This window comes from Molossus molossus, unplaced genomic scaffold (assembly GCF_014108415.1).
Source record: "Molossus molossus isolate mMolMol1 unplaced genomic scaffold, mMolMol1.p scaffold_m16_p_1, whole genome shotgun sequence".
Classification (NCBI taxonomy): Eukaryota; Metazoa; Chordata; class Mammalia; order Chiroptera; family Molossidae; genus Molossus; species Molossus molossus.
The window spans coordinates 145,769,776-145,797,330 of NW_023425344.1; the positions used below are offsets into that span (position 1 = coordinate 145,769,776).

A 27,555-nucleotide genomic window follows, 5' to 3' on the forward strand; every position below is an offset into this window, starting at 1 on the left:
TACTCACCTGAAAGACAAATAGCCCAGTGGGAGGGGCCAGAGGCAGAGTGGCAGGCGGGCAGGCAGAGGAAGGCCACCGTGTCGCAGCAGAGCCAAGCAATCACCCTTGGAATCTATCTGGCGCCCTTTTCCCTTCCAAACACTGCTTCTTAATCCGCAGCACAAGGCAGCTGAAAGGAGACAGAAGCTCAAAGATGAGCAATCATGTCCCCCAGGGCTCAGTGTGAAAAATAGAAACCAGGTGGAAGCTGGTTCCATTGAGCCTCATCCCAAGAGTCTGTTGGACATGCCACCCGCGCGACCAACCAGGTATTGGGAGTGGGGTAGGTGTGGTTAGTGTAGGAAAACATCTAGATCCCCATGGTTTCTGTTTTTATTTTTATTTTTATAAAGTATCCTCAACCAAGGATACTTTTCCATTTATTCTCAGACAGAATGGGAGGGAGAAAGAGAAAGAGAGAGAAACATCAATGAGAGAGAGACATATCGATTAGTTGCCTCCACATGACCCCGACCTGGGCTGGGGATCAAACTGCAACTGACGTACGTGCCCTTGACCGAATTGAGCCCACAATACTTGGGTCCGCAGGCCGACGCTCTAACTGCCAAGCCAAACTGGCCAGGGCTGGTTTCTGTTTTTAAACCTCCTCTTCTCTAACTGCTGGGAATTCTGGCTCAGTTTCTCAACACCTGTGGGTAAGGGGGGAGCAGGTTGCTGGAATTTCAGCAATGCTCCCACATCTGGGGACATGGCTACAAATGACAAAATGGCTCAGGGCTCTGATTCCAGAAGACAAGACTGCATCCTATACTCGCCTTTCCCACCCCCCACCCCACTAGGTGGCTCTTGGGTAACCCGGAGAAACGGAGTAGAGCATGCTTGAAGGGGGAGGAGGTAAAATGGACATTTTATTGCACACAGTAGCAAAAATGGAATAAGAGTCAAATCTGGGGTGATGGTCTTTACATCAATTCTCCAGTGTATCGGCACTCACCTAAATATACATCCTTTTCTCGGTCCTGGGTGAGCAGTGGGATCTCACTTAGGAAAAGGTGGAACCTAGTTCATGGGGATGATGTCTAGTGAATGCCACGCAGTCTCAGTGGAGAAGTGTCTGAGGGCCAGAGCCATATGGGAGGTGTCTCCTGGGGTCCATCAGAAAAGTCAGGAATCTCTCAGGCCCACAAAGCAATAATGGCCATAAAGGCAAAACCAGCAGCTACACAGCCCCACTTGATCAGAGGGGCCTCAGGACCAACTAGCTCCCTGGGCAGAATTTCTAAGAAGGTGACATACAGAAAGGTGCCAGCTGCCACCCCCTCTAACACAGCCTGGGCTAAGCCTCGTCCCCCTTCAGAGTCTCCTCCAGCCACAGCCAGCCCTAGGATGAGGCCCAGGGGGGACATGAGAGCAAATGTCAGTATGCAGAGCGCAGCCCATCGTAATGCAGTGCCTGTCTGCACCAGCCGAAGTCCTATGCCAAACACTACGAGCCCCTTGTGAGCCAGGACAGCAAGACACAGCTGCACGGTAGCTACTACTGTGGTCTGCAGCCCCACAGCCATCCCTTCAAACACCGAGTGGAAGGAGAGTGAGAGCAAGAGGACGAGGACTCGAAAGGGACTCCGAGAGGGTAAGGGTAGAGATCCATGGCTGTGGAGTCCAAGGACATGAGCCGCTCCCACTTCCTCCTCGTGCACTTTTGATCCTCCACTGGCTCCAGGACAGCACTGCAATGCCAGCGACTCCAAGAGGAAGATGAGGAAGAAGCCCAGGGAGATGATGAGTTCTCCATAGGGATAGTCCATCTGGGAACAGAGAGAGGGGCTGTGGGACGGGAAAGGACGGAAGTCCGGGGGACAGAGGTGGGGTGGGAGACTGGAGAGAACGGGAAATGTGGGGCTAGAACATTAGAAAGGGTAGGCGATGAAGCCCGGAGGAGACATGAACATGCAACAAGGAAACCAGAGGGGCCAAGGGTGCAGTGTCAGTAGGGCTGAAATGATGGGGAGCTTGTCTAAGGGTCCAGAGAAAGAAGGACAGAGCAAAGCAAGGGCTCTGTCTGGTGTTCCGTAAACCCCAAAGGACGGAGTTGGCTCCTCCTTTCCCTGCAGTGTCTGACGGAGGGGCAGAGGGATTCCTGGTGTTCCTCACGTCCTCTCCTCAAAGGGTCTGGGTGTGAGGAGTCTCTGGTTCCCCTCACCCCAGGTCAGCGGTGGGAGACACTTACATCAGCTGAATTAGCAGCACCCTCACTCTCTGTCTTGTTCTAGGGAGAAAAAAGCAGAAATTAAATGGGGGATGGAGCAGCTCAGCTTCCTGTCCTGTCCTGACCCTCCAGCTCCACTGCTTTCCTTAAAGTGCAGCCTGACCTGTTGTCATTCACATAACACAAGAGTTGTCCCCTTCCCTGTCGTTCCACCCATGTCCTTGGCTCCATCACTTCCCCCTTTCTCCCTTTGGTTCTGCTCATCATTCTGGCCCCTCAGGCCTGCACCTCAGCTGCTCACCTGCATCACAAACTTCTGGATCTCTGACTCAATTCTCTCCAGGGCTTCAGCAGTCATGTGCATGAACCCTGCTCCCAGGAAAACACCGGCAGAAATGCAGCCCAGTAGGCTGAGGACCCAGCGGTGACGACCTAATGAAAAGTAGGAGTTACAGTCCAGCTGGCAATGAGACACACAAAAATGACTGAAGAGCAACAGGCAGCACCCAGTACCCAAGCATGGGGATGGCAAGAGGATCAGAGCAAGGTGTCAGGGTAGGGTGACAGGGTGGAGTCAGACTTAGGTTATGGGGGGAAAGATGCCGAAGGGCTATACCTCTGGCTGCCTCAATCTGGAACCATTTGAAGCAGATGGGAATAAGGCCACAGACCAGGGTGAGAGCCAGCAGGGCAAACAGGCAGCCAATTTTTACTCCTAGTACTGGCTCCATCCTTAGGGTACAGAATGAGCAGAGGCCTCAGAATGACAAATGGAGTTATAAGCTTTGGAGCAGGAGTGGTGCCTTAGATGGTCAAAGCTGTAGTGTCCACTCTGAGTTTCAGGAAGCTGTTGGATCCTCTGCTTTGTGCTGCCTGCTTTCGTAGCCTTGCATAGCTGACTGGGGCCCTGCCCCGGCTTCCAGCCCTCCCCCTTCAGGGAGGCCCCTCCCCTGGCTCACACCAAAACCAGAAACTCCAGACTCCCTGCCAGGCACAGCCCTGTACTCTTTCTCCTCTTCAGTCCCATGACTAATCCAAGGGCCCTGGGCTGTCTTAATTCATGCCTGGGGCTGGTCTAATACAAAATGGCAGTCTATGGTAGCTACTTCCCAGCTATTTTGTGTTGGGGACAATTTGATCCTGACTCACTCAAGACATTTGATCTAAGCCTTCCACACCCTCTCTGCCCAATGCAAGTCTTATAGGCTGCTATGAGGATACCTGAACCTTACCTTTTCAGAAGGGATTTGGGGCCACTTGCAGGTGAGGAGGTGGGGCTGAGGAGTAGTGCTGCCAGCACTCAGGGAAATAGAAGGGACTCCCCCTTCCAGTAACCCGAGAAAAATAGCTCCAGGTATGGAAATGTCTAGTCGGGCGTTGAGATTTCTAGTATTATAACACTGAAACTGTTATCACTTCTGACTGTGCTTATTTCCTGATAAATATTGTGGGACAAGGACTGAGAGTTTTAATACTAAGAAAGTTGCTCTAGGTCTGAAATAGCAAGGCCTAGGGGAAAACAGAAATAAACTCAGTAAATGAAGGACCCTGAGTGGACATACGGGGGTGGAGATGGAAGATTCAGACCTGATGGGATCAACTCTTGAGGAAAACTCAAGAGGTAAACACTGGGAGCTGATGAACCCTGAGAGATGAAAGGAAAGGAAGGAGAGGGAAAAAAAGAGGATAGGCAGCTGCTGGTCACCTATTCAGGTGGCCTGGCTAACAACTGTGAGACCTGTTGGGCCAGCTCTCAGAGTGCTGTGGGCGGCTTTCCCTACTACCCCAGATTACTTCCCTAAGTCCTGATCTCTGGTAGAAGCAGCAGTATTCTTACAGGAGAGGGTGAGCTTGGGATTTGTGGGGGAAAACCGGCACTGAAACTCTGAAGTCTCACTTCATTATATGACGGCCGATGATGACTGACCTCTATACCTTTTAAGAATCACAAGATCCGTTTTCATTCTTTGAAAACGTTTAATTATTAAAACTTCAAACAAATGCAGATATACAGGGGTATCAGCACTCCCTCCTGGATACCAGGTAGCTTTAGCCTTGGCAGGCATGATACAAGAGAACTCATTACATATCCTTGTCAACTCTCAGGGGGACCTTCAGCAGGGGACGGAGGAAGCTCAGATGGCATGGTCACAGGTAAAAGATCTCCCCAGGAGCTGACACGGGCACAGCGATACAAATCCCTATGAAAAAGAGAGGTTAATGTGGGTGTAGGTTCCTGTCACCGCCCAGTAATTTTGGTCACAGTCACTGTACCTGCCATGCCGACGGGCTGTGACCACAGCATGCTGCATGTGCCCATCTGGGCAGCACAGGTGACAGTGCACATGGCGTGGCCGTTTAAGGACAGGCTGAGTGATCCGGGGCCAGCGACTAGCTTCCTTTGCAGACCCCCGGGCAAGGATTACCATTGAGAACTTTTCCTCCTTTGGCTTCTTGTTCTAAGGTAAGGATATGAGAGACTGTTTTGGGGGGAAAAGATATGGGAGAAAATTCTTTTGACCCCATTCCTGCAGCCCTTTTCATATATGCCATGCACATCAGGTCCTACAATCTCCAGGCTATTCTCTGAATTTTCCAATTCCTCCCACCTGATTCTTTTTCATCCTGTTTTCCACAAGCTATTTCCTCCCTGCTGCAATATTCCCAGGGTACATACCCAGCTGAAGGGGATGGGATGGTAAGCCTGGGAAAAGCTACAGGCCAGGGGCTTAGAGGCTGTCAACTGGGGACAAGGAAGTTCATGGGGACACTGTAAACACACACAAAAGACATGAGGTCAGACAAAAGAACCACAGATCATAAAATGGGGAAACTCAGAGTGACAGGGTCAGGAAGGGCTAGGGATAAGGGGGCACAGGAGCAGGGGGTAGGAAGAGCAGGGGATCCACTAAGAATCAGATAGGGACACTAAGCAGTGGAGGGTGGCTTGGCTTTGCCCTCTCACTTGTCCTGGCCACAGCTGAGCTCAGATCTTTGCATGTTGGGAAAGGTAGAAGTAGTGCTCACTGGGGCAAAGACAAAACCAGGTCGAGGGTCCAGAGGTGACTTCTCCTTTCCCTGAAGTCAAAGGAAATAAAAAAATTAAGCTGGGCCTGAGGGGACTATTTTCATAAGTCAATCTCTGCACTCCTGTCAATTGAGGACTCCTTTCACATTCAATTCTGGTAATTAGTAGCTATGTTCTTTGAGTTAAACTGGCTACTTCTCTGATACTCCAAACAAAGAACTGTCTTTTTTGCAGCGGAAGAAAGGCAGGAATTTGGCACATAGGATGGTGATCTCCTTGTCAGCAACCTCCACTCTAAAAACAATCCCACTACAGGACAATTAAATTCATGATTATACCCTGGCTCATGAAATTCCAAAGAGGTTATGTTCTTGGCTCAGCAATGTCCTAGATCAAGGGTCAGCAAACTTTATTTTAAAGGCTCCGAGGGTAGACTAAAATCTGTCTATTCATCTCTGCCATTTGTAGTGTGGCATACAAATACACAAATACAGCTATGCACAACAGACACTCCAATAAGCCTGGCTCACACAAACACAGGGGGCAGACCAGATGTGATCCACAGGCCCCAGTTTGCCAAATACCACCCTATATCATAATGACTTCATATGCCTACTATCCTGAGAGCAATTCTTGCCTTTGTATACTAGTTGTATTAGTTTTCAGGGGAGCACCAGTAATTGAGGGTGGGGGTATGAGAAAGAAAGAATTTTACCTGAAGGACCAGGTCCCTGGCTTCCATGAGAAGGCAGTGCCCAGCTTTTGTTCCATTCTCCACCAGTATCTGTTCAAAAAGGGGAAAATGAGCAAAAGCCCCAAATTACATAAAAAAGCAAATGTCAGTAGCTTTGTAAGAGCATTTACAAATGGAAATGGCATTATATATATGAGATGGGGATGGTGATCCTAAAAGAGGGACAAAGGAATCTATGTAGGAGGAAAAAAGGTCGAGAATGAAGATAAGTTCCAATGTAGAGAAGGAAAAGCATGAAAACCATGAAGCTGCTTTAAAACTTGAAAGGAAACAGGGATTTAAACTCACCAGAAAATCACTTGTCTTACGCCACAGGGTTTGGACTACCTCAGCGCGGTCAGCCTTGCTAGGCAGCTCACTAAGGGAAAAGGCTGACACCACCACGTTGAATTGTACCTGAAACCAAGACAAGGAATGTGACAGACCTACCATCTCCGGCATCCAAGAGCACAATAAAGTTCTATCTCCCTACGTTTCTTCTGCTGTCTTTTATCTCCCTACACTCAGTGCTGGGTTGCAAAGCTGAGGACAGTTTTCCATCCGCCAAATTCAAAATTTAGTATACTCTACACATTGCCACTTACCTTGGGTGATACAGGTAGAAACTGTCTGAAAAAGACACCTGGAACATACGGCTCCCCATTTTCTGAACCACCTATGGAGGAAAGCAGAAGGGTGGCAACTATGAGTGTATAGCGGCAATTTTCAACTGGTGCACCACAAGAATGTTTGAAACATGCAAAACCTGGCTGTTTACTCAGGGGCACTGACCTCTTTTCCCTTAGATGGTCAAATAAAAAAATGACAGCCAACACAATAGCCGTCTGGTGTGAATGAATCAAAATTATACCTATTTTTTTCAGTGTGCTGCTAAATTTTAGTAATTAGTTTATGCCATGATAAAAATGGCTGAAATGGCTGGTGTATAGGCATAAATTGAAGTGCTATCCTGATAAGAAACATGGCCCTGAGAATAAAGAAAAATGCTAAGGCCCTGGCTGATGTTGCTCAGTGGTCAGAGCATAGGCCCGTGTACCAAAGGGTCATGGGTTTGATTCCCGGTCAAGGGAATGTACCTGGGTTGCAGGTTTGATCCCCAGCCCCAGATGGGGTACATGCAGAATGCAACCAATTGATGTCTCTGTCTCACATCGATGTCCCCCCACCCCCTTTCATTCTCTCTAAAAATCAATGGAAAAAATATCCTTGGGTGAGGATTAACAACAACAAAAGTGCCAGGTAAAAGTAAGTGCATAGGGTAAGCAAATATAAAAAGGACAGTAAGAAGAGGGGGTGGGGGGGTGAGAAGGGATAAACCACAGAACTTATATGCATGTATACATAACCAATAGACATGGACAACAAAGCTGGGGACGGGGCGGGGGTGCCAATGGGGTGAAAAAGGAGAAACATCTGTAACAAAAAAAAAAAAAAAAAAGGACAGGAAGAATACTGGGTAACCTGTCCTGTTACTCTTACCCATCCACAGTCCAGCAAAGGCCTTCACAACCCTCTGCTTGACCATAACATTGGAAAGAGACCAGACTCATCTTTAACTTTTAGCTCTCTCCCTGATTCCTGAATAAAACACCCTTTCTAGTATTCCTTTGCTTCCTTAACGCCTTCAGATTTGGAAAAGTCCTTCCTTATATCTTGTCCTCACCTTTCAGTAGCTTTTCTGCCAAATCCAACATGGCAGCTGAACTGTCCACACACATATATTCACGTAGGCTCTGGCCCCAAATACTATGAGCTGCCCTAAGATGACAAAATATAAATCACCAATTCTCATGACAAAGAATCATTCCTACAAGAAATCCCTCTATTCTGAATCCCACCCCTGGGGAAACAGAATGTTAGCTTAATATGTTGGAAAAAATAACAATGTCATTTTCTTGTTTACAATTCTTTTAAACAAAACACTCAGACTAAAAAAATTACTTATAGGAAAAAAATTTTTTTTATGATATATAAAACTTAGGACCTACACTAAATTCCTTTCCTTTTTTTTAATCTTTCTGAACATGGGTCTTTTTTCACTTGACATTTAAGTTCTGGCCTAATCTATGTACCTTCGCATGCCTTGCCTATTCTTAGGAAAGAAACATTCATATATCAACTTCCCTATTCTTCTGGTTTCCCAATCTCTTGATATTGGAGTGGTGTAAGCATGGCACTCTAGAGCTAGAATGGGTAGAGAGAAGGAAAGATACTCACCAGGTGACAGAACCAGTACCTGATCCAAAGTCCATCAGGGTTTGTGGTTGGAACTCTGGAAGCTGAGTCTGGATCTGAAGAAATATATAATATCCCACAGTAGGGTAAGTAGACACTTGTTTAGGGCCTTGTTAAATATGAATTAGGAGACCAAGACAGAGGGTATGAGATGTGACTGTATTTTGAGATTCAATATAAGTACTTTCTATAATAGGAAGTTCCTAACACAATGACTTTAAACCTTTCCTGGGTCACAGTATCCTTTCAGAAGCTAAAGAGAGCCTCTTAAAAAAATGCACATGAAATGTCCCAAGAATCCTACCCCAGAAGACTACTTTACGAATAGGGGAACTGATGGAAAAGACTTTAGGTTGGAAGTTGTAGGACTTTCACCTCATGGAATGCCCTGGAGACTGCTGCAAAGCCACCGTCCAGTCTTGCTGCCATATACACCAAACTCAGTCCTTCATTGTAGCTGCCAGAAAAATCAGACAGTCATTTCCACTAAGAAATAACCTCTATCCCATAGCTACCTCTAGATTTTTAGAAAACGAAATCTCACTTTGTAACACAGAAGAGTCCTGGGGAGCCTTACAAACCAGGTTGCTTTTTGAAACACAGAATTATGTAATTGTATTTGTCCAATTCTCTTTCAAAAGTTAAACTTTTCTTTCTTCTGCAGTCCCTGTAATCCCCCTCACCTCAGTTCTTGCCAATGGTAGGTAGTTTTACGCAGGGCATGCAGCACTGCTCCACGAAGTTTCTCCTCTGTCTGAGATAAATCTGGGGTGAGAACAAGGACTGGAAGTGAGGACCTAGTAAGAATAGGGCTCAAATCCAATATCTGAATATATTACCTGCCCATTCCTCCCTAACTCCCACCTGGGAAGTCTTAAACTTTAAGAGAGAAGCCAAACCTAGAGAAAAATTTCAGGTAAGAATAGGAATGACCACCTCCACTAGCACCAGAGTGTATCAGACAGTATTTTGTCTCTAACAATAGTTTATTAAACTCAATCCATCCCACCCCACAGGTTTTGTTCTATATTGAAGGGAAGTGTGGTAAAGATTTGAAGGAGCCTTGGCTGGGTGGCTCAGTTGGTTGGAGCATTGTCCTGTACACCAAAAAAGCTGCGGGTTCGATTCCTGGTCAGGGCAAAAACTTAGGTTGTGGGTTTGATCCCTAGTCAGGGGTGAATGGAAGGCAACCAATCAATGTTTCTCTGTTCCTTCCTCTCTCTCTTTAAAATCAATAAACATATCCTCAAGTGAGGATTTAAAAAAAAAAACTATAGTATAAGGACAGTACTTTGTGGATTTCCTCTCTTCCCAAAACTTAAGATTGTGTTGTCTCGTTTCTACAGGGAGAAACAGGACTCGGAAATCCTAAGTCTCATGATTGTGTTCAGTTCAGTACTACTTTATCCACTGGGTGCCTATCATGGGCCAGGTACTGTGAGAAGTACAGAGAATAGAAGATGTATAAAAGGTAGGTCTGTAGTAACATGAAGGAGCTCATAATGAGAAAAACTTGACAAGTTATACTTATTTATTTTTTTAAATCTTCATCTGAGGATATTTTTCCATTTATCTTCAGATAGAGTGGAAGGGAGAGAGAGAGAGAGAGAGAGAGAGAAACATCAATGTGAGAGAGACACATCGATTGGTGGGCTCCTGCTTGAGTCCAACCAGGGCGGAGGACCAAACTGAAATCGAAATACATGACCTTGACTGGAATCGAACCCTCAACTCCTTGGTCCACAGGCCGACGCTCTCCCTAACCAGCTGAGCCAAACCGGCCAGGGTTATACTTATTGCTCTATTCCTGAAGGAGGTTTCAGCACTGGACAGGGAACCATACAGGGACCTTATTTCGGTTGAATACAAACTTAGGCTGTCCTAATCTAGTGGTTTCGGAGGAAAAAATAACGTAACACTGGTTGACTTTCACCAAAGCCCTCAGAGCAATCTCTGAAATAATCTTCTCTTAGTGAGGCATCCCCGTAATAACTGCTCTGTTCAGAAAGTCAAGTAAGAAACCGTACTATCTATTTGAGAGACTAAAATTATTTCTTGCTCTTCATTCCTCACTGCTATTTCGACTTGACCTACTCTTTAAACATTCTTAAACCCTACCTGGGTTTTCCCGGAATTTTTTCTCAAGATGTACAGCCCGTCTTTGCAACTCCTCGGGCTCTACGGGTAAATGCCGGCTCCAGAGATAATTGGTCAGTGCTTGCACCTGCTTCTCCACACTAGGCATTGCACGCTCTGTGGGCCGTAGAGAAACGCGGCATCAGCTGTTTGCGGGCACCGTCCCCGCTTCTCCTCGAGCTTCCCTTCCCCACCGTTACTCACCCAGCAGCACGAACTGCGCGGCGTCAGCCAGCGCTTGAGGCAGCCGCACGCGCGGCAGCTGCAGGATGCCGGGGTGCCGGCGATGGGGCCTCTTCCCCAGAAAATCGGACTTGTTATCCACCTGGGAGACGCCGGGCACAAGGGCGGCGAGAGCCTGCAGCCCAGGAAAGAAAAGCTGCTTGCGGGGCCGAAGGGAAGGCTGCGGGCGCTCGCTCAGGGAGGCGCGGCCGAGGGCGCCCCAGCTGTTGCGGAGCCCCACCGGCTCTCCGAGGGCAGGCACACACAGCAGGCACTCACCCGGGACTGGGGTGCTACTCCGACGCCGCGGCGCCATCTGCCCAACGCCAACAGATACCTCGGAGCCCTCGTCGTCGCCATGGCTCCGGAGGCGAACCGGAAACGGAAATGTAGGTACCGGTGACCCTCAGTTTCACGCGCAGCAGCGCGCTCCGTCGGCGGGTGACGGCTCGCTCAGTATCAGCCAATGAGGAGAGCGAGTGCTTGCGAATAGCCAATAAACAAGTCGACACGTAAATCACCCGGAAGCGAAGTGGTCGGGTTGGGACTGGTCTCCGCGTCCCAAAGCCCGGGGCGGGCTCCTTCTTGGGGCCTGGAGGGATGCTCGGTGGACCGGCGGACTTTCCCGGCGTGTTATCTGCCGGGTTCCCGTGATTTTCCCCACCGGAGAGCCCCGCAGGCTTGGTCTCCCCGCACCCCATCCCCGAGAGAATGCAGTAACGGGAAGATGAGACAGAGGCCAGATTTAGGCGACTGAAGAGAACAACAAGGAACAGTTAAAAACGTAATAGTTTTCTACATGTTAGTTTCTCTTCACATTAAACCATTCCCCTTAGGTAAATAGCTAACACACAGATCATTATGTTCCAGATGCTGTGGCAAGCACTTCTACATAGTGTTACCTCATTTGTTGTAGCCCCCAATATGTTGAGTTAAAATGATCATAGTAAATATTGTGTATCATTTTAATTTTATCATACAAAACGCTATAACTTATGCTGCGATTTTACCACTTCTTAAAGCAGTATTCAGATGCATAGAGTATTATAAAGAGTTAGTATCAAGCTTCACGCATGTCGTCCAAACCTACATATAGACAAATTTAAGAGTAAAGAAGGTGTTGAATATTTCAAAATCTGCCTCAGCTGCCATGTACAACTTTGGAAATAGTGTGTTAATTTGTGAGTACCTTCGGAACTGTGCACTGGAACACGAAGGGAAAGAAGAAAGTAGATGCTTGGCACCCTGATGCATCATAATATAAAAATACATTGCAGTCATGCTATCTGAGAGAAAGAATTTGATAAGTCAGTCTTTTCCTTTTATCTATATGATTCTGCTGCCCAGATCCATTCAGTACTTGGAAGCAGTGTATGTCTGCTATCCTGGCAGAGGCACCATGCACAAGCAATCTTGTCACTTAGATGTAGTCACCTTTTAAGGATCTGGGCAAGAGATATGGAAACATGTTTTCCTTGAATTAGAGCCATGCCAGTCATGTAAGCTGAGGTGAGGATTATGAATTACACTGGATCCCAAGAGACAGAGAAATCTCTGTATTCTTTAATTTATTATTTTATATATTTGTGTTAGTTACATGTGGGGTTTTCTTATATGTGAGGCCCAGGGAAGGGGCCCTCTTTCTGTGATCTAAGGGCAGTTCTAGCTGAATCATCAGCACTTAGACAAAGTCAGGTAGTCACAGGAAGTTACTGAGAAGCATCTGATCAAATATATTTTGTGTGAATGGGATGAGTGCCTGAAAGGGATATAGCTCTCTGGATGTCATAGAGTTGTGATAGTGGCAAGGATGTGCAGTAGGAATAGAACCACAGTTGTTTAATGATTATTCACCTTACTGACTATAGATAAAAAGATATTTTCTTACAGACCCTGGGAAACTGGAGGATGTGCTGAAAGAAGACAGACAGGGCTGTAAAAAAGGTAAGATGCCTCAAAACCCAGATGGGTCCATTACTCAGAAAAGAAAATACAATTTGAGAACAAACAAAGGACAAGAAACACTTTTACTTAGTTGCTCTACTTGGGCCCTGACCTCCTCCAGGAGTTGTTTCAGGAATGCTGATCATTCTGTGGTCCCAGGAACAGTTGGAGTTATTTTAATATCATAGAAAATTAACTACGTTGTTATTGGACTTCAAGATCCTGGAAGGAGACACAAGGACCACAAAGCCTATAGCCCTTACCAAGCTCCCCTTCCCTCCTTGCACGCAGCCCTTTTCTTACTTATCCTGTATAATCAGCTGACTAAGAGGGAATGTTAGAGCAGAATTTCCAGGATGACTTGCTGCTCTCTCATACTGCCGGCATTATTGGAATAAACGCTCATATATGATTCAATCCTATTTCTGCTTAATTTAGCTCAAGTAATGACAGGTGGCCCTGGACTTCAGTTGGTAAATTTGAAAGAAGAGTTTTGTTAGAGTACAGATGAGGGAAAAAGCTTTTAGGACAGGAGAAGTTTAGAATTGACCATGGAGAGACCAACATTTAGAAATGTTCTCCAAACAAAACAGTTAAAATCTTAATCTGCTTTTGTATGGACATAAAGAGTTTCTACTTAAGCCATGAAGTCTGGGTCTAGAGTCAGATTGTAAGAACCTGCGTTTTCAGAGATCAGTAGCTCTGGCCTAAATGGGAATTGGCAGTACATGCGAACTGTAAAATGAACTGCAGTAGGCTTGGAAGCCTGAATGGAGATTGTGCCAAGCCAAACTGTGTGGCATGAGATAGCATCTATAAATTTTTCCAAATGTCATGTAGTATGTACTGTGAAAAGTCATTGTCACTGTGGTAAAATAATGTACACTCTTTACATAACTGTCCAAGGAAATGGGGAGGCCCATACCAGGGAGGTACAGAGATAGTATAGGATCTCAGGTCACCCTTCTTAGAGAAGAATACTTTGTCTTTCAAATTTGTATCCCAGTTTAACCAACTGACTGCAAAGCTGGCTAACAAGGTCTCAGTGTGGCTGTGTCCTTGAGCTGTGCTTTGTTAATACCACTTGCCTCCTACTCCTGCTTTCCATCTCTACCTAGAGGTTTAAGGGGAGAAAGCCTAGAAAACAGACTTGGCAAGTTTCAAGAAATAAGAGAGAAAGATAATTTTGACAGACTTGCACTTTTCCAGCACATTTAGGTATCTGTTGAAAACTGTCTGATATTTCTTATCCGCAGCTCCTATCAACAAAATAGCATCTGTAATGTGGAGAATCTTAACTGCCTTAGGCCTTGTAGCAAATTTAGGTTGGAAACTGCCTTTTGGGCTACACTGATATGGATCTACAGAATTTAGGAAAAAAACTCCTCCATTTAACTATGTGCTTGGGGGGGAGAAAGAAATTTGGTTGTAGCCTTGGCAAGCTGTAAGAAAATTATTATTGGGATATAAAGAGACAATTCATGATAGACGATTTGTAGGGGAGCTCAGTGATGCAATATGTCTCCAGTAGAAAAGGCATCTGGAAAATGTTGGACTCTGTTTAACCTTCTGTGACTGTTTAACTCTCTGTAGCCTCAGGTTTGGCTGACTACCCAAAAAACCGGAATGCATGTATAGAGAGTGGAGAGTTGCCTGATGTTATCTGTTAATTTAGAAATGCATTGTTCTTTCTGGTGGTCTACGTGACTACCCACCATATGGTTTTACTATTAAACCCCTATAAAAAGAGATCTGTTAGGGAGGGTGTGGATTTATTCCTGGCTCACCACCACTGGGAACAAGCAGCTGCTTTGCCTGTGTATGTAGGTTCCTCCTATTAAAGCTCTTATGAATTTAAATAAGGTGATGTATCAGCTCTTGGGAATCTATCCTGAATTTAGACTGGGGCTTTCCCCCAACAGGATTATAATTAGTGAAATGAACTGTGGGAACTTATTTAACCTCACTAGTAAAGAAATACATATTAAAATGTTAGGACACAGTTTCTCTTAATAAACAGCAGTGAGACCTATACTGCAGACAGCACTGTAAATAGATGCAAACTTTTTGGAAGGCAGTTTGTAATATGTCAAGAGCCCAAAAGATGTTTGTGTCCTTTGATCCATTGATCCAATTTTTTGCTATTCTATAAACATTTACAGAGTCTTTTCCATATGACAGTATTCTAGGCAGAAACATCAGAGACTGATGTTATAGATTGTGCCCTTCAGAAACTGACAGTCACCTGTGATTAGATCAGCAGTTCTTAACCTGTGGGTTGCGACCCCTTTGGGGGTCAAACGACCCTTTCACAGGGGTCGCCTAAGACCATTGGAAAACACATGTTTCCGATGACGATTTATAACAGTAGCAAAACTACAGTTATGAAGTAGCAACGAAAATAATTTTATGGTTGGGGGTCACCACAACATGAGGAACTGTATTAAAGGGTCATGGCATTAGGAAGGTTGAGAACCACCGAATTAGATGATGATAATAAAACAAAAATGAGGAGAGAAGGGAAGATGGGGTGCTAACTGCAGGTTTAGGGAGTGTGTGGCAGGAAACAGGAAAGGTTTCCTCCAGGAGATGACACCAAATTGAATCTGAAATGATAAATAATAAATCCCCTAGAAGACCAAGTGGGGATGGATGTTCCAGGCAGAGCCAGAATAAGACCTGGAGGTGACTGTCCATGGTTCACCATGGCTAGATAGTAGGCCTGGAAGGGATTTCTGGAACTTATTCAACCATTCTCCAGAATGACTTTAGAAAAATACCTCACACATTTGGTTTTTTTCCCTTGACTCTTTATTTTCTGTCTAGCAGTACAAAGTCATCTCTTTCCTTCCTTGGGACAGACATTGGTAAATCATGCCATGTTAGCCACAAACTCCTCTGTGGTAGCAATGGGCAAGCATGAGCTGTGCTTGCTGGGTCTCTACCACCATGCTGAAATTCATGACCCAGAGCCCCTAATAAGAAGCAGAGATGGCTTTCTGGGTGGGAGAGATTGGCAGTTGTAGTCTGGCATGGAGCACCTGTATGATCCCTTCTATTTTCCATGGCATCTTCATCTGACAAGCACAGGGTTACTTTGGCAGAGGGGAGAGTTAGGCCAGAGTATAGGACAAAGTGATGGTGACATACTCTAATTGTGTCCAGAGAGAAATGGACTTGTTCCTGTTCACCAGCATTTCCAAGAGTGAGGTGGGAGGATCTTTTAGAAGAGCTAGAGAAGGTCTACAGACATAACTGATAGCTTAGGACTTATAACCTACAGGAAAAGTTAAAAGAAAGGCCTTGGGAAAGGAGAAGTTTTGCAACACTAAGAGGAGTCAACATATAATTGGTTTTTATATTCCATCTCTTTCAAAAACAGAACGAGTTGAACTGGTCACAGTTGCATTGACCCCATTAGTCCCAAAGGCATTCAGGTAAGCAGCACATGTGAGAAAGCACTCTCTAGTGTTGAACCATGTAAACACTAGAGCAGGGATCTGGGAGACTCCAGAGAGCTCTACAAATAGAAGCCCTGTCATCACCCTGCCGTGTTGTAAGAGCTAGATGGAACTTTCCTTTCACCAGGACAGCCCCATTTCATTCTGTAAAGATTTGCTTAGCACCTGGCTGGTGTGGCTCAGTGGTTGGGTGTCACCCATGCACCAAGAGGTTGCTGGTTCGATTCCCAGTCAGGGCACATGCCCAGGTTGTGGGCCAAATCCCCAGAGGGGGGCATGCAGGAGGCGGCCAGTTGATGTTCTCTCTCATTGATGTTTCTGTCTCTTTCCCCCTCTCCCTTTCTCTCTCCCTAAAATCAATAAAGAAAAAAGTTTTAAAAAGGGTAATATTAAAAAAAAAAAGATTTACTTAGCATGTACTATAGATCCTGCATCGTAAGTGAATACGTATCTTTTTACTTCAGTTTTCCAGATGAGGGACAATGATTCCTGTTTAGGGACTTGTGGCAGATCAGAATGAGGTCAGAATCACAGGGGAAGCCCTGAACCCAAGAGGAAGGAGGCTAGGCAGGGCTGAGTGGTCAGCCCTGAAAGAAAAGCAAGGACTATGGCGAGTCCCGGGGTGATCCAGGCTATAGTGCATATGGCTAGTGAGGCATTTGGAGAGCTGTTCCTGAGTGTGGACTGTGGCAAAAAATCTTGAGACCAAAGCTCTAGCTCTGGTAGTGGAAGGAGAAGAATACTAGGGTGTTAGTGGTTTTCTTCATGGAAGCTGGGGTGGGGAGCAGTATGAGAGAGGCCATCTAAGCAGCACCCATTCTTTCCCTCAGATCTCAGCTCCTGCTCTTCCTCTCTATCCTGCACCCAAGGGCCCCTCAGGCCCTCTTCCAGCCAACTTTCAGAAACCTCTTCCTCACTGGGAAACAATGAATACTATTTACCCCAGGCTCTTCAATATACTGGCTTTAAGTTAGAGCACCCCAGGGCTACTTAGGGGGAGCAGGGCTTGGGGAGAGCCCTCAGGATGGAAACTGGTGTAGGATTTATGCCTTCTACTTAGACTCTCTTCTTCCTTAGCCACTGCTCTTCTGGCTAAAGGGGAATAATGAGACTCCTTGCCCATATGACCTGCAGCAAAAAGGAGGCTCAGGGAGTGGAGGCAGTTATTTGAGGGAGCCCAGGAGTCAGGACTGCCTTCCATTTGCTGCTTTTCATCCTCCAGGCCATGCATGGGTCTGATTTCCCCAAGGACCACTAGGCCCTTGCTGTGCAGTCTCCCCACACATTGCTCGAGGTCCTCTTTGAGTGTCAGTACTGAAAGTCTCCGCTTTCATCCCAGGAAGATAAGGGGGTAGTACCCTTCTCAGCCCCACTACATCCAGTTCCTCCCTACAGCTGGGCACTATAATGTGTCTTAGGAGTAGGGGTACTTCACCCCTCTCCTGATGCAGAATCCCCAACTCTAACTCTGTGGGATCCTCAGCCCAGGGCCTAGTAAAGGGACCTCAAGACTGTGAATATGAGGGTTCTCAGTGGAGGGGGAGAGGTAGCCGTGGTAACTCTTCTGTGGTACTAGGGAGAAGAGTGGGAAGGCAAGAGTAGGTTAGGGCCCAAGTGAGGTGGTTATAAATTGGCTAAAGTGAGTCCAAGAGGAGGAGAAGGCTGGTGATGCTTTCTTAGTTTGCAGCATGAAGCAGGTTTCTAATGGTGGGGGACTTTATTTTTATGGATAATATGAAGGAACTGCCAATATTCTAGGCTGCTTCTCACTTAGCTGTGTGACTTTGGGCAGCTCATTGAAACTTTCTGACAGTCAGTTATCTCTTTATAAAACGGGATCGTAAAAATACTTGCCTTAACTCACAAGGCTGTGTTGAGAATCAGATGAAAAAAAAGTTTTGTAATCCCTAAAGCACTTTACAAATGTAAGTTATGGCAATTACTGTACTGAGGAGAAACTAGGTGAGGATCAAAGATCCTTTGGGATAAGATGAGGTCTCCCTACTAGGTCTTAGAAGAGGCGGACTACGGGGAAGAGCCACTCTGTCTCCTCCACGCGAAATCGCCCTTCTTGCCTGAATAGTGCAGCGCCCTTATCACATCCTAAATTGACTTGCCTGTTTTCCAGCTTTTTCTTATTCCCCCTTTCACTTGAGGAATCTTTGTTAGGCGCGTAGAGCGTGGGATGGGAGTGGGGGTGGTATCTACTTGGGGGGCCTTGGTCCCGCCCTCGGGTGGTGCTCCCTGAGTTATGGAGACAATTTGTTCTGGAGCTACTGTAAATAAAGCAACCCCAGAAGGCGCTGATCTTGATCCTGGCTGGTTGCACCCCCTCTTCTCCTCCAGAGGGCGCTGTGCTGCTTGCTTCGGCGAGGCCGGAGGGCACCAGATCTTTCCCTCTTGGTTCTACTTAGCAAGGTTGAGACCAGCTTTGATCTTCTAAAAGCCTTTTTGAGCCCTGAGGAGAACAAACAAGAAATAGACTCGTAAGATTTAAATATCTCATAACAGATCAGCTTCCATAGCACATGATTGTTACCCTTCTGCAGTGAACTGGTCCTACAAGCTCTCTGTCTCCTTGTTACCTCAGGGGCAGTAACACCCTTCCAGTTTGTTCCAATCTTTTACTGCTATAAACAAGCTGGAATGTGTATCCTGGACCAAAACAGCAACAATAAGCCCTGTGTATTTAGCTGGTGACTAGCTCACTCCCATGCACTACCAGTGTTCCCAGGCCCTGGCACACTGAAGCTCCCGCTGGTGTGGGGTGGGTGGGGGGAGCTGTGGGTTGGCAACACCAAATCTCCCAGTTGCCCATGTGTGTTATTGGCCGAAGGAAGCCTGAGAGAGGATTATTTTTTAGAATATAACATGATCAATAGAATGTTTTCCTTATAACATTTCCAGTACCATCTCTGCCATAGAAGTCAGCATTATTGTTTCAAAGTTCTGGTCTTTTATTACTGGAGAGAGTGAAAATTAATACCTGTTTATATGTGTTAGATAAATTTAGATACAAGTAAGGACAACTAATGTAGTTTAGAAAATATAACATTTTAGAACAAACTGTAAGCTCTCATTTTTAAGCAACTGCTGTGGGGTAAGACCTTTAGTGAAATTGACTCATTTAACTCTCACAACAACATACAAGGTAGATATTAGTATCTTCATTTTAAAGATGAACAAACAGAGACCCACATAGTTAACAGACAGTAGTGGCAGAACCAGGAGTGTCTCCCTTAAAAGCCCGAGTTCCCATTTATTCCTGGCTGCCTCTTAGAGGGAGCTGGGTGGGGTACACAGCATATTTAGGCTAAGTTCTTTTCTTCTTGTCTCTGTTTCTTCATCTCTGCAACAGGAACAGTCATCCAGGATAACCTATTTGTTAGGCTTATTTTCTAGCTTTAATGTTATGTTTATAATAAAATATGTATTCTGGAATGTGAGAAATGGAAGGGGTATTCATGAAGAAATTGTATTCAGAGCACATCCCCAGTCACATTTTTTGATAGTCTCTACTATAGGTTCCATCTTCAAATTTTAAACTGGCCCTGGCTGGTTTGGCTCAGCGGTTAGAGCATCGGCCTGAGGTCCCGAGAGACCTGGGTTCGGTTCCCGCTAAGGGCGCATGCCTTCGTTGCAGTTTGTCCCCGGCCCTGGTTGGGCTGTGCGGGTGGCAACCACTCGATGTGTCCCTTTCACGTCGATGTTTCTCTCTCTCTCTCTCCCTCCCACTCTATCTGAACAAAATATGGAAGAGTGTCCTCGGGTGAGGATAAAAAAAATTTTTTAAAACTGCCCTCCATTGCCTCCAAATTAAATCCAAATGATCTAATCAACAGAAAAATCTTGGGCTGAGGACCTGTTTATTTGAAACAGGAATCAATACAAACCCATGCTATAGTGAAATGACACTGAATTGTCAGCATGATTTTGTCTTTAGTATCAAAAGACTGCTAAATATGAATTTTTTTTTTAAATCCTCACCCGAGGACATTTTTCCATTTTTTGTTCAGATAGGGTGGGAGGGATAGAGAAGAGAGAGAGAGAGAGAGAGAGAGAGAGAGAGAGAGAGAGAGACATTGACATGAAAGGGACATATTGAGTGGATGCCACCCGCACAACCAACCAGGGCCGGGGACAAACTGCAATCGAGGTATGTGCCCTTAGCAGGAACCGAACCTGGGTCTCTCTGGACCGCAGGCCAATGCTCTAACTGCTGAGCCAAATCATCCAGGGCTAAATATGAACTCTTATTTCATTAGTTTAATCACCACATCAGTGTCACAGCAGCCACTGAATTATCAGCTAATCTCATTATGCCATTATTTATAATCAAGGGACATTGTGAGATATGGTCCCAGAAAAAAGTCTTCTGCATTGTGGCAAGAACAACTGTCAAGAACACTGGCCACGGGGTTGCTCAAAGCCATCTTAATGTACAGTATTTGCAATTTCTTCAGCCTCGGCACTCTTGCATTGTTTGCCTACTCAGTGATGATACCTGCTAATAAGGCAATGCCAACCGTCAATATCTTCATTCACATGGATTTTGTAATGCAGTAGCTTTCTATGGGAATGACAACACACATTGCTTGTGGGTACCACTTAAAGGACTGTTGTAATAACACGGTGCAGATTAATTTACTTGTGATGAATGGAGAAAGCTAAGTAACTGAATTCCAATGACAGTTGATGTGCTGGTCTCTCCCTAGTCTCTTAGGTCTGCCTTATTCTTCTGTGAGTCCTCCTACATATCTTCTCTGAAGGCCATTAAACAAAAGCAGATCTTGGTCTCCTTGATCAAGTTTCTGGAATGAAATAAGAAAATATAGGAAAGGCTGCGGTAATGCATTTGAGGTAATTGCTTTCTGAGGGTTGCTCTAAATATATCACCCTGCCATTGGCACAGGTATGGAAGGTGGAGTGGGTCAGTAGTTGGGCCTCACTCAGAAGGGCTATTGCAGGGAGGCCTTGCAGAGACTTCCTTGGAATCTTTCTTGCCAGTTTTATAATCATTCAAGAGGGAATGGAAAGGAACTAACTTCATTGTGTTACAGGGCCTTTTGTTTGTGTTAGTCATTTTGGTCTCAAAAAATCCTATGATCCTGACATATTGTTGTGTATTATAGTCACCCGTGAGCTTCCAGTCTTGTGATTGGAGCTCTGGAAGACACAAATTGTCTTTATTCATAATTTGCTTTTCCAGTGCTTAGAGTAGGGCCAGGCATATCATAAAACTTGGAATGTGTATGCTGAATGAATGAATAGTTGAACATTGTTAGAGTCCCTTAAGAACAAACAAAGACTTATGAAATCAAATATACACCGGTAGGATGTGAGGATGTGGCTAAAATGCATTCTGAGCTATTCCTATTTAATCACATAATGGCACAGAAAAAGTAATTTTACACAAATTTTTATAAAATTTTAGACCAGTTACTTTCAGTGACTTTGTGGCTTCGAAATTTCTAGAGGTATTTTTGGTAACTATAATGATTGGAGAGGGGGCCAGTTGTGCTCAGTGTACAGATATACACTGTGTAGAAAAGTTCTGAAAAATGAAGAATTAGTGCACATCCTACAACTTATGACTCTCCTCTTGGATGTGGATGGGAAAATAGCTTATAATTATCTAAGCATCCACCCAATTCCATTATATTTTTCATATATTTTTAATTTTTATTGTTGAATGTATTACAGATATTCCTCATTTTCCCCCCATTGAAACCCTCCTCCCTACTCCCGTCCCCCGCCCGCCTTTTCCCACACTGTTGTCTGTGTCCATTGGTTACATATAAGTTTTTTGGTTTATTTCTTCCCACCCCCCCCAACCCTCTTCCCTTTGAGGTTTGTCAGTCTAGCAACCAATTTGTACTTCTTAATCCCTTCACCTTTTTCGCCCATTCCTCCAACCCCCCTCCCATCTGGCAACCAACAAAATGTTCTCTGTATCTATGAGAATGTTTCTGTTCTGCCTGTTCATTTTGTTTGTAGATTTGATTGTCAATAGATATATATTCATTGCCATTTTGTTTGTTCATATATTTAATCTTTTTCTTCAAAAAGACCCTTTGACATTTCATATAGTAACGGTTTGGTGGTGATGAACTCATTTAACTTTTTCTTGTCTGGGAAAGTCTTTATATGGCCATCGATTCTAAATGACAGCTTTGCAGGATAGAGTAATCTTGGTTGTAGGTTCTTGCTTTTCATCACTCTGAATATTTCTTACCACTCCCTTCTGGCCTGCAGTTTTTTTTGAGAAATCAGCTGACAGCCTTATGGGAACTCCCTTGTAGGTAATTATCTGCTTTTCTCTTGCTGCTTTTAAGATTCTCTCTTTGTCTTGAACCTTTTTCATTTTTTTTTTTTTTTATCATACTCACTCGAGGACATTTTTCCATTCTTTGTTCAGATAGAGTGGGGGGGGGGGAGAGAGGAACAGAGAGAGAGAGAAACATCGATGTGAAAGGGACACATCGAGTGGCTGCCACCTGCACAACCAACCAGGGCCGGGGACAAACTGCAACCGAGGTACATGCCCTTAGCGGGAACCGAACCCGGGTCTCTCCGGACCGCAGGCCGATGCTCTAACGGCTGAGCCAAACCGGCCAGGGCAACCTTTTTATATATTTATTTATTTATTTTATTTTTTTATCCTCACCCGAGGACATTTTTCCATTTTTTGTACAGATAGAGTGGGAGGGAGAGAGAGAGAGAGAGAGAGAGAGAAGACATCGATGTGAAGGGACATTTCGAGTGGCTGCCACCTGCACAACCAACCAGGGCCAGGGACAAACTGCAACCGAAGTACGTGCCGTTTGTGGGAACCGAACCCGGGTCTCTCCGGACCACAGGCCGACGCTCTAACCGCTGAGCCAAACCGGCCAGGGCCAGGGCGAACCTTTTTCATTTTGATGATGATGTGTCTTGGTGTGGGCCTCTTGGGGTTCATCTTGGTTGGGACTCTCTGTGCTTCCTGGACTTGTATGTCTGTTTCTTTCACCAAGTTAGGGAAGTTTTCTGCCATTATTGTTTCAAAGAGGTTTTCGATTTCTTGTTCTCTCTCTTCTCCTTCTGGCACCCCCAAGATGCAAATGTTGGCACGCTTGAAATTGTCCCAGAGGCTCCTTATACTCTCCTCATTTTTTTGGATTCTTTTTTCTTTTTGCTGTTCTGATTGGGTGTTTTTTGTTTCCTTATATTCCAAATTGATGGTTTGCTTTTTGGCTTATCTACTCTACTATTGAATCTGTGTAAATTATTCTTTATTTCAGTTAGTGCCTCCTTCATTTCTGACTGTGCATCCTTCATTTCTGACTGGTCCTTTTTTATGCTTTTGAGGCCCTCACTAAGTTCACTGAGGTTCTCACTAAGTTCACTGAGCATCCTTATAAGCAGTATTTTGAACTCAGCATCTGTTAGGTTGCTTATCTCCATTTCGCTTAGTTCTTTTCCTGGGGCTTTGTTCTTTTCCTGGGGTTTTGTTCTGTTCTTTCATCCTCATGTTTCTTTGTCTCCTCATTTTGGCTGCCTCCCAGTGTGTGTTTCTATGTATTACTTAACGCGAGGCATGGGGCTAGCTGAGACCAGATGCTGCTTGTTTTAAAGAATTTAGCAAAACCTGAAGCAGGATCCAAGACAGGCCAATCCTATGGTTAAGCAACTGGCAACAGCTTGGGTGGGCCTGAAAGTTGGGTGGGGCAGGGCCTCAGGGAGTCACCAGGGTGGGGCTACCAGTGTGAGCCAGGTTGCTGGAGTCCCAGACATGGCGACTGTCTGCTGCCCCAGGGAAGGGCTCACCAAAGGAACAAAGGCCTCTGACAGCACGTCTGTCCTGGAGAAAGCCCCTTCTCCAGCCCTCGCTCCAGTGCCAAACAGCTCAGTTCTTTCCTGTATGTCTCTGGTGCCCCTCGAGCTGCCTCCCCTCCAAGCTTAGAGGGAGAGAGTCCGATAAGTCCTTGAGCGGGCCCTTTAAGAGGAGCTGCCTGGTGCTCCAGCAGCCTCAGTTCCCACTTGTTTTTCCAGCCAGAAGTTATGGGGACTTCTCTTCCTGGCACTGGAACCCTGAGCGGGGCACCTGGTGTGGGACGGGGACCCCTCAGTCCTCAGGGAGGACCTTCCCAGCCGAGGAATCCTCCTGATTTTTATCCGACACATGTGGGTGTGGGACCACCCCGACCATCTCCGCCCCTCCTACCAGTCTTGATGTGGCTGCTTCTTCCGTATTTGTAGGACTTCCATTCAGCTTGATTTCATGCGGTTTTGAATAATGGTTGTTCAGTAGTTTAGTTGTAACTTTGATGTGGTTGTGGGAGGACGCTATAGCGCATTTACCTAACCACCATCTTGACCGGAATATTTTTCATATTTTTAAAACAAAATATTTTCTGGGAATGTAACTACCATATGTATTGAGAAAAATTTTACTTCTGTCTAGGTCTTTGAAAGCTCTTTGATACACTGGGGATGGATAGTGAGCTAAAGTTACCAAAGAAGTTTTCATTTTCTTCCTTTTCACCGAGTCCAACTTAGGTGGACTTGACATGGGTCAGTTATTGGTCTCTATTTCTCAGGGACCTTTGCTAAACTGAGACAGAAGGAATGAGGTTTTTAAAAATTAACAAAAGTTTCAATTGCAGTTGGCGTACAGTATTATATTAGTTTCAGGTGCACACCACACTAGAGGCAGCTTTTCAACATACTTTACTCATGGAATCAGGGCAAACAGAAATAAATGGTCATAGAATTCTTTCATTAACTCTATGAAAAATACCACAAGTTGTCTATCAAGCAATTAGAAACACTTCTGCAATGATGGAATATAGAGCCTGCTTGGTTTAGCCTCTTTTTTTTTTTAACAGAGTTGGATAATTATGACCAAATATTTTGCCTTGTACTTCATTTTTTCCTACAGTTCTTGTGTCTTTTATTCTTCTCTTAAAGCATTGTTTCAGGTATAAATTTTCATGTTAAAGCTCAAGATAAAGCTGTTTGTAAATGTATTAAATGGGTGCAACTGGTGTTGTGAGGTGACATGTTATGAAGTACAGATAAATATTAAGTGTTAATTTTTATGTTAACAAATAATGTAACAAATCTATTGTTTCATGTGTATTATTGCTTAGAACAAAACTGTGTGAAAAAGTGGGTTGATAAAAAAGCAATATTAATAACACAGATGGAATGGAGCTATGGTGTGGGATGCCTCCTGTCTGGGAAATCTTAGAATCTAGGGTTTATCTAGGGCCTAGATAAACAGCCAGGCTTACATGGGTCTATGCCCTAATGGTCTGGTTACTCAGTTTGAGTCACTCCACTTATTTCCCAACAATAGTCATTACTGCTGATACTTTTAGCAGTTGGGGTTTTCCCTTTGAGGCCTTTCTGAGGAATGTTTGGCTTCTTAACTGTTAAGGTATGTTCTTCTTCCAAAGCTAGAATGTCTTCCTGCATGGGAATCATCCCTTACTTCATCTCAGTCTCCTCTTGCCTCACATTCTTCTCCTAGGAGGGACAATCTGTTAAAGAAGATCTTTTAAAAAAGACAGGTTAGGTTTTGACTCATAGTTCTGCTATTCAACAACCATGTGACCTCAGACGAGGAGCTTGCCTTTTCTTTTCTACCAGAAAAACATACACTTCTTTACATGACATAGTCAAGAAGTCTGATGGTGGGTGCACAGGGAAAGAGAGAGTGTAGAAAGTATTACCAACTGGACAGCATTATTGTAAGCCTTAATCCAAAATGCCTTGTATGAAATAGGTGCACCAAAGAGATGCACTCCTTGCATTTATTTCCAACACTTCATAGGCATACAAATTGTGAATGATGCTGAGATATTTTAGACTGTATAGCACTTGTCAAAGCTTCCTCTTAGGTTTAATGAGTTTTAGGGTCTCTTGTTTTTCTGTTAGACCAGAGGTTGGTAAATCTTATTAGTGATAGCCAAGTACGGGAACTACTTCATTAATGTTTGCTGACTGACTGATACTCCCCAGAGCATTAGCCAAATAATCAGACTCCACACCTAGACAGTCTCAGAGGCATAAGGTCATCCACAGTCTTCTCTGCCGATCTTGTCTCTCACTCAATTGAAAAACAGCTCTGAGCAATAGGAATTTGCATGTTGCCTGCAATAAAATAGTTAAATGTTTTTCTTGATAGTCTTAAAGTAACAACAGTAAGTATACATACTATATTATATTTCTCCAGAGAAACTATATGTATATATATACATATATATACATATATATACATATATATACATATATATATATATATATATATATATATATATATATATATATAGCTATATATAAAAATAAATTTGTTGCAAGGAATTGGTTCATGTATGGAGGCTGGCAAGTCCTGAGGTTTCCATGGCAAGCCAGAGACTCAGGAGAGCTAATGGTATAGTGCCAGTCTGAAGGCCAGCAGTCTTGACACCCATGAAGACCTGATGTTTGAGTAAGAAGGCAGGGCAAAGCCCATGTCCTGGCTTGAAGGCCCTCAGGCAGGAGAATTCTCTCTTATTTGGGGGAATAGTAAGTCTTTTTGTTCTATTCAGGCCTTCAACTGATTGGATGAGGCCCACTCACATTAGGGAAAGCAATTTGCTTTATTTAGTTTACTGATTTAAACACTAATCTCATCAGATTACACCCAGAGTAATGTTTGATTAAATATCTGGGAATCTTATTGCCCAATGAAATTGACACATAAAATTAATCATCACATATATGTACATATATGAATATATAATACAATAATTTTATTTCAGGTAATCAGGACTTAGGCATAATCTTTTAAAAAATCAGATTTACATAGTAGAAAAAATTTTAAAATGTGGATTGTGTTTTCTGTAGATATTCTTCTACACACACACACACACACACACACACACACACTCCTACTCCTTAATAGGAATTCAGAGAACTACAAAGAGTCTGAGCTGGAAAGAATCTGTGAGGTGCTGGAACTGGATGTGTAAGAGGAAAGAGGATATGACAAAGTGGTTCCTCAGGTGAGTAGTTTGAGGAATGAGGAGAGATGGAAGAAGGGAGAGTGTGATGTACTGGGGTCAGGGGAAGGAGGGACTGGTAAATCAGGGGAAGTAAGACAAAGATGCCTTTGTCTCTTTATTCCCTCCTCCAGAACAGAAAACATGACTCAGATATGGACCTTCTTCTTTCTCACTTCTCCTAGACAAGACTGTCTTCTTCTAGGCCAAGAACTTTGTAAATTTCCCCAGTCAACACCCCAGACTTCTCAGCTCCATCAGGGATTATAGGTACTCCTTGAATATGAAGTAAGGTTGCCCTGCCCTGACAGGGTTGATTCTCCATACTCAGCGGCATTAGACACAATTGATCGCCCTCTCCTCCTTGATGAGGCTGTCCTGGGAGGGATGCTTCTTGTGACAGACAAGGATGGAAGGCACCCTGAGATCAGTCCTGGTACTCTCAAGGCAGATCGTCACGTCAAGCTGCATGTTTATCTCCTGCCTCTTTCATGACCTCACAGGGCTTTTGTTCTCAGCCTGCTCCACAAATTCCTCT

General features: G+C 44.6%; 2 protein-coding genes and 1 long non-coding RNA gene across 4 annotated transcripts; 1 reads left to right on the forward strand and 2 right to left on the reverse strand.

Annotated features, from left to right (window-relative positions):
- Positions 1 to 631: 631 nt before the first annotated feature.
- SLC39A2 (solute carrier family 39 member 2) lies at positions 632 to 3,153 on the reverse strand. The gene is made up of 4 exons (XM_036242649.1): positions 2,827 to 3,153; positions 2,512 to 2,642; positions 2,232 to 2,270; positions 632 to 1,809 (listed from the first exon to the last, which is right to left on the reverse strand). Exons 1-4 carry the CDS (start codon positions 2,939 to 2,941, stop codon positions 1,177 to 1,179), a joined length of 918 nt encoding a protein of 305 aa, XP_036098542.1. The 5' UTR covers positions 2,942 to 3,153; the 3' UTR covers positions 632 to 1,176.
- A 979-nt stretch (positions 3,154 to 4,132) lies between these two features.
- Positions 4,133 to 10,966, reverse strand: METTL17 (methyltransferase like 17). 2 transcript variants are annotated; one of them, XM_036242622.1, is made up of 14 exons: positions 10,865 to 10,966; positions 10,568 to 10,721; positions 10,346 to 10,480; positions 8,911 to 8,992; positions 8,603 to 8,684; positions 8,210 to 8,283; positions 7,656 to 7,750; positions 6,577 to 6,647; positions 6,281 to 6,388; positions 5,954 to 6,022; positions 5,238 to 5,288; positions 4,888 to 4,980; positions 4,485 to 4,669; positions 4,133 to 4,411 (listed from the first exon to the last, which is right to left on the reverse strand). In XM_036242622.1, exons 1-14 carry the CDS (start codon positions 10,943 to 10,945, stop codon positions 4,306 to 4,308), a joined length of 1,386 nt encoding a protein of 461 aa, XP_036098515.1. In that variant the 5' UTR covers positions 10,946 to 10,966; the 3' UTR covers positions 4,133 to 4,305. The 2 variants fall into 2 exon arrangements, with proteins under 2 accessions (XP_036098515.1, XP_036098526.1); XM_036242633.1 differs by lacking the exon at positions 4,888 to 4,980.
- Positions 10,967 to 12,488: 1,522 nt separating this feature from the next.
- On the forward strand, positions 12,489 to 20,755 carry LOC118625126. The gene is made up of 3 exons (XR_004958630.1): positions 12,489 to 12,529; positions 15,912 to 15,966; positions 20,714 to 20,755. It is a non-coding gene; the product is annotated as an uncharacterized LOC118625126 (long non-coding RNA).
- Positions 20,756 to 27,555: the final 6,800 nt, after the last annotated feature.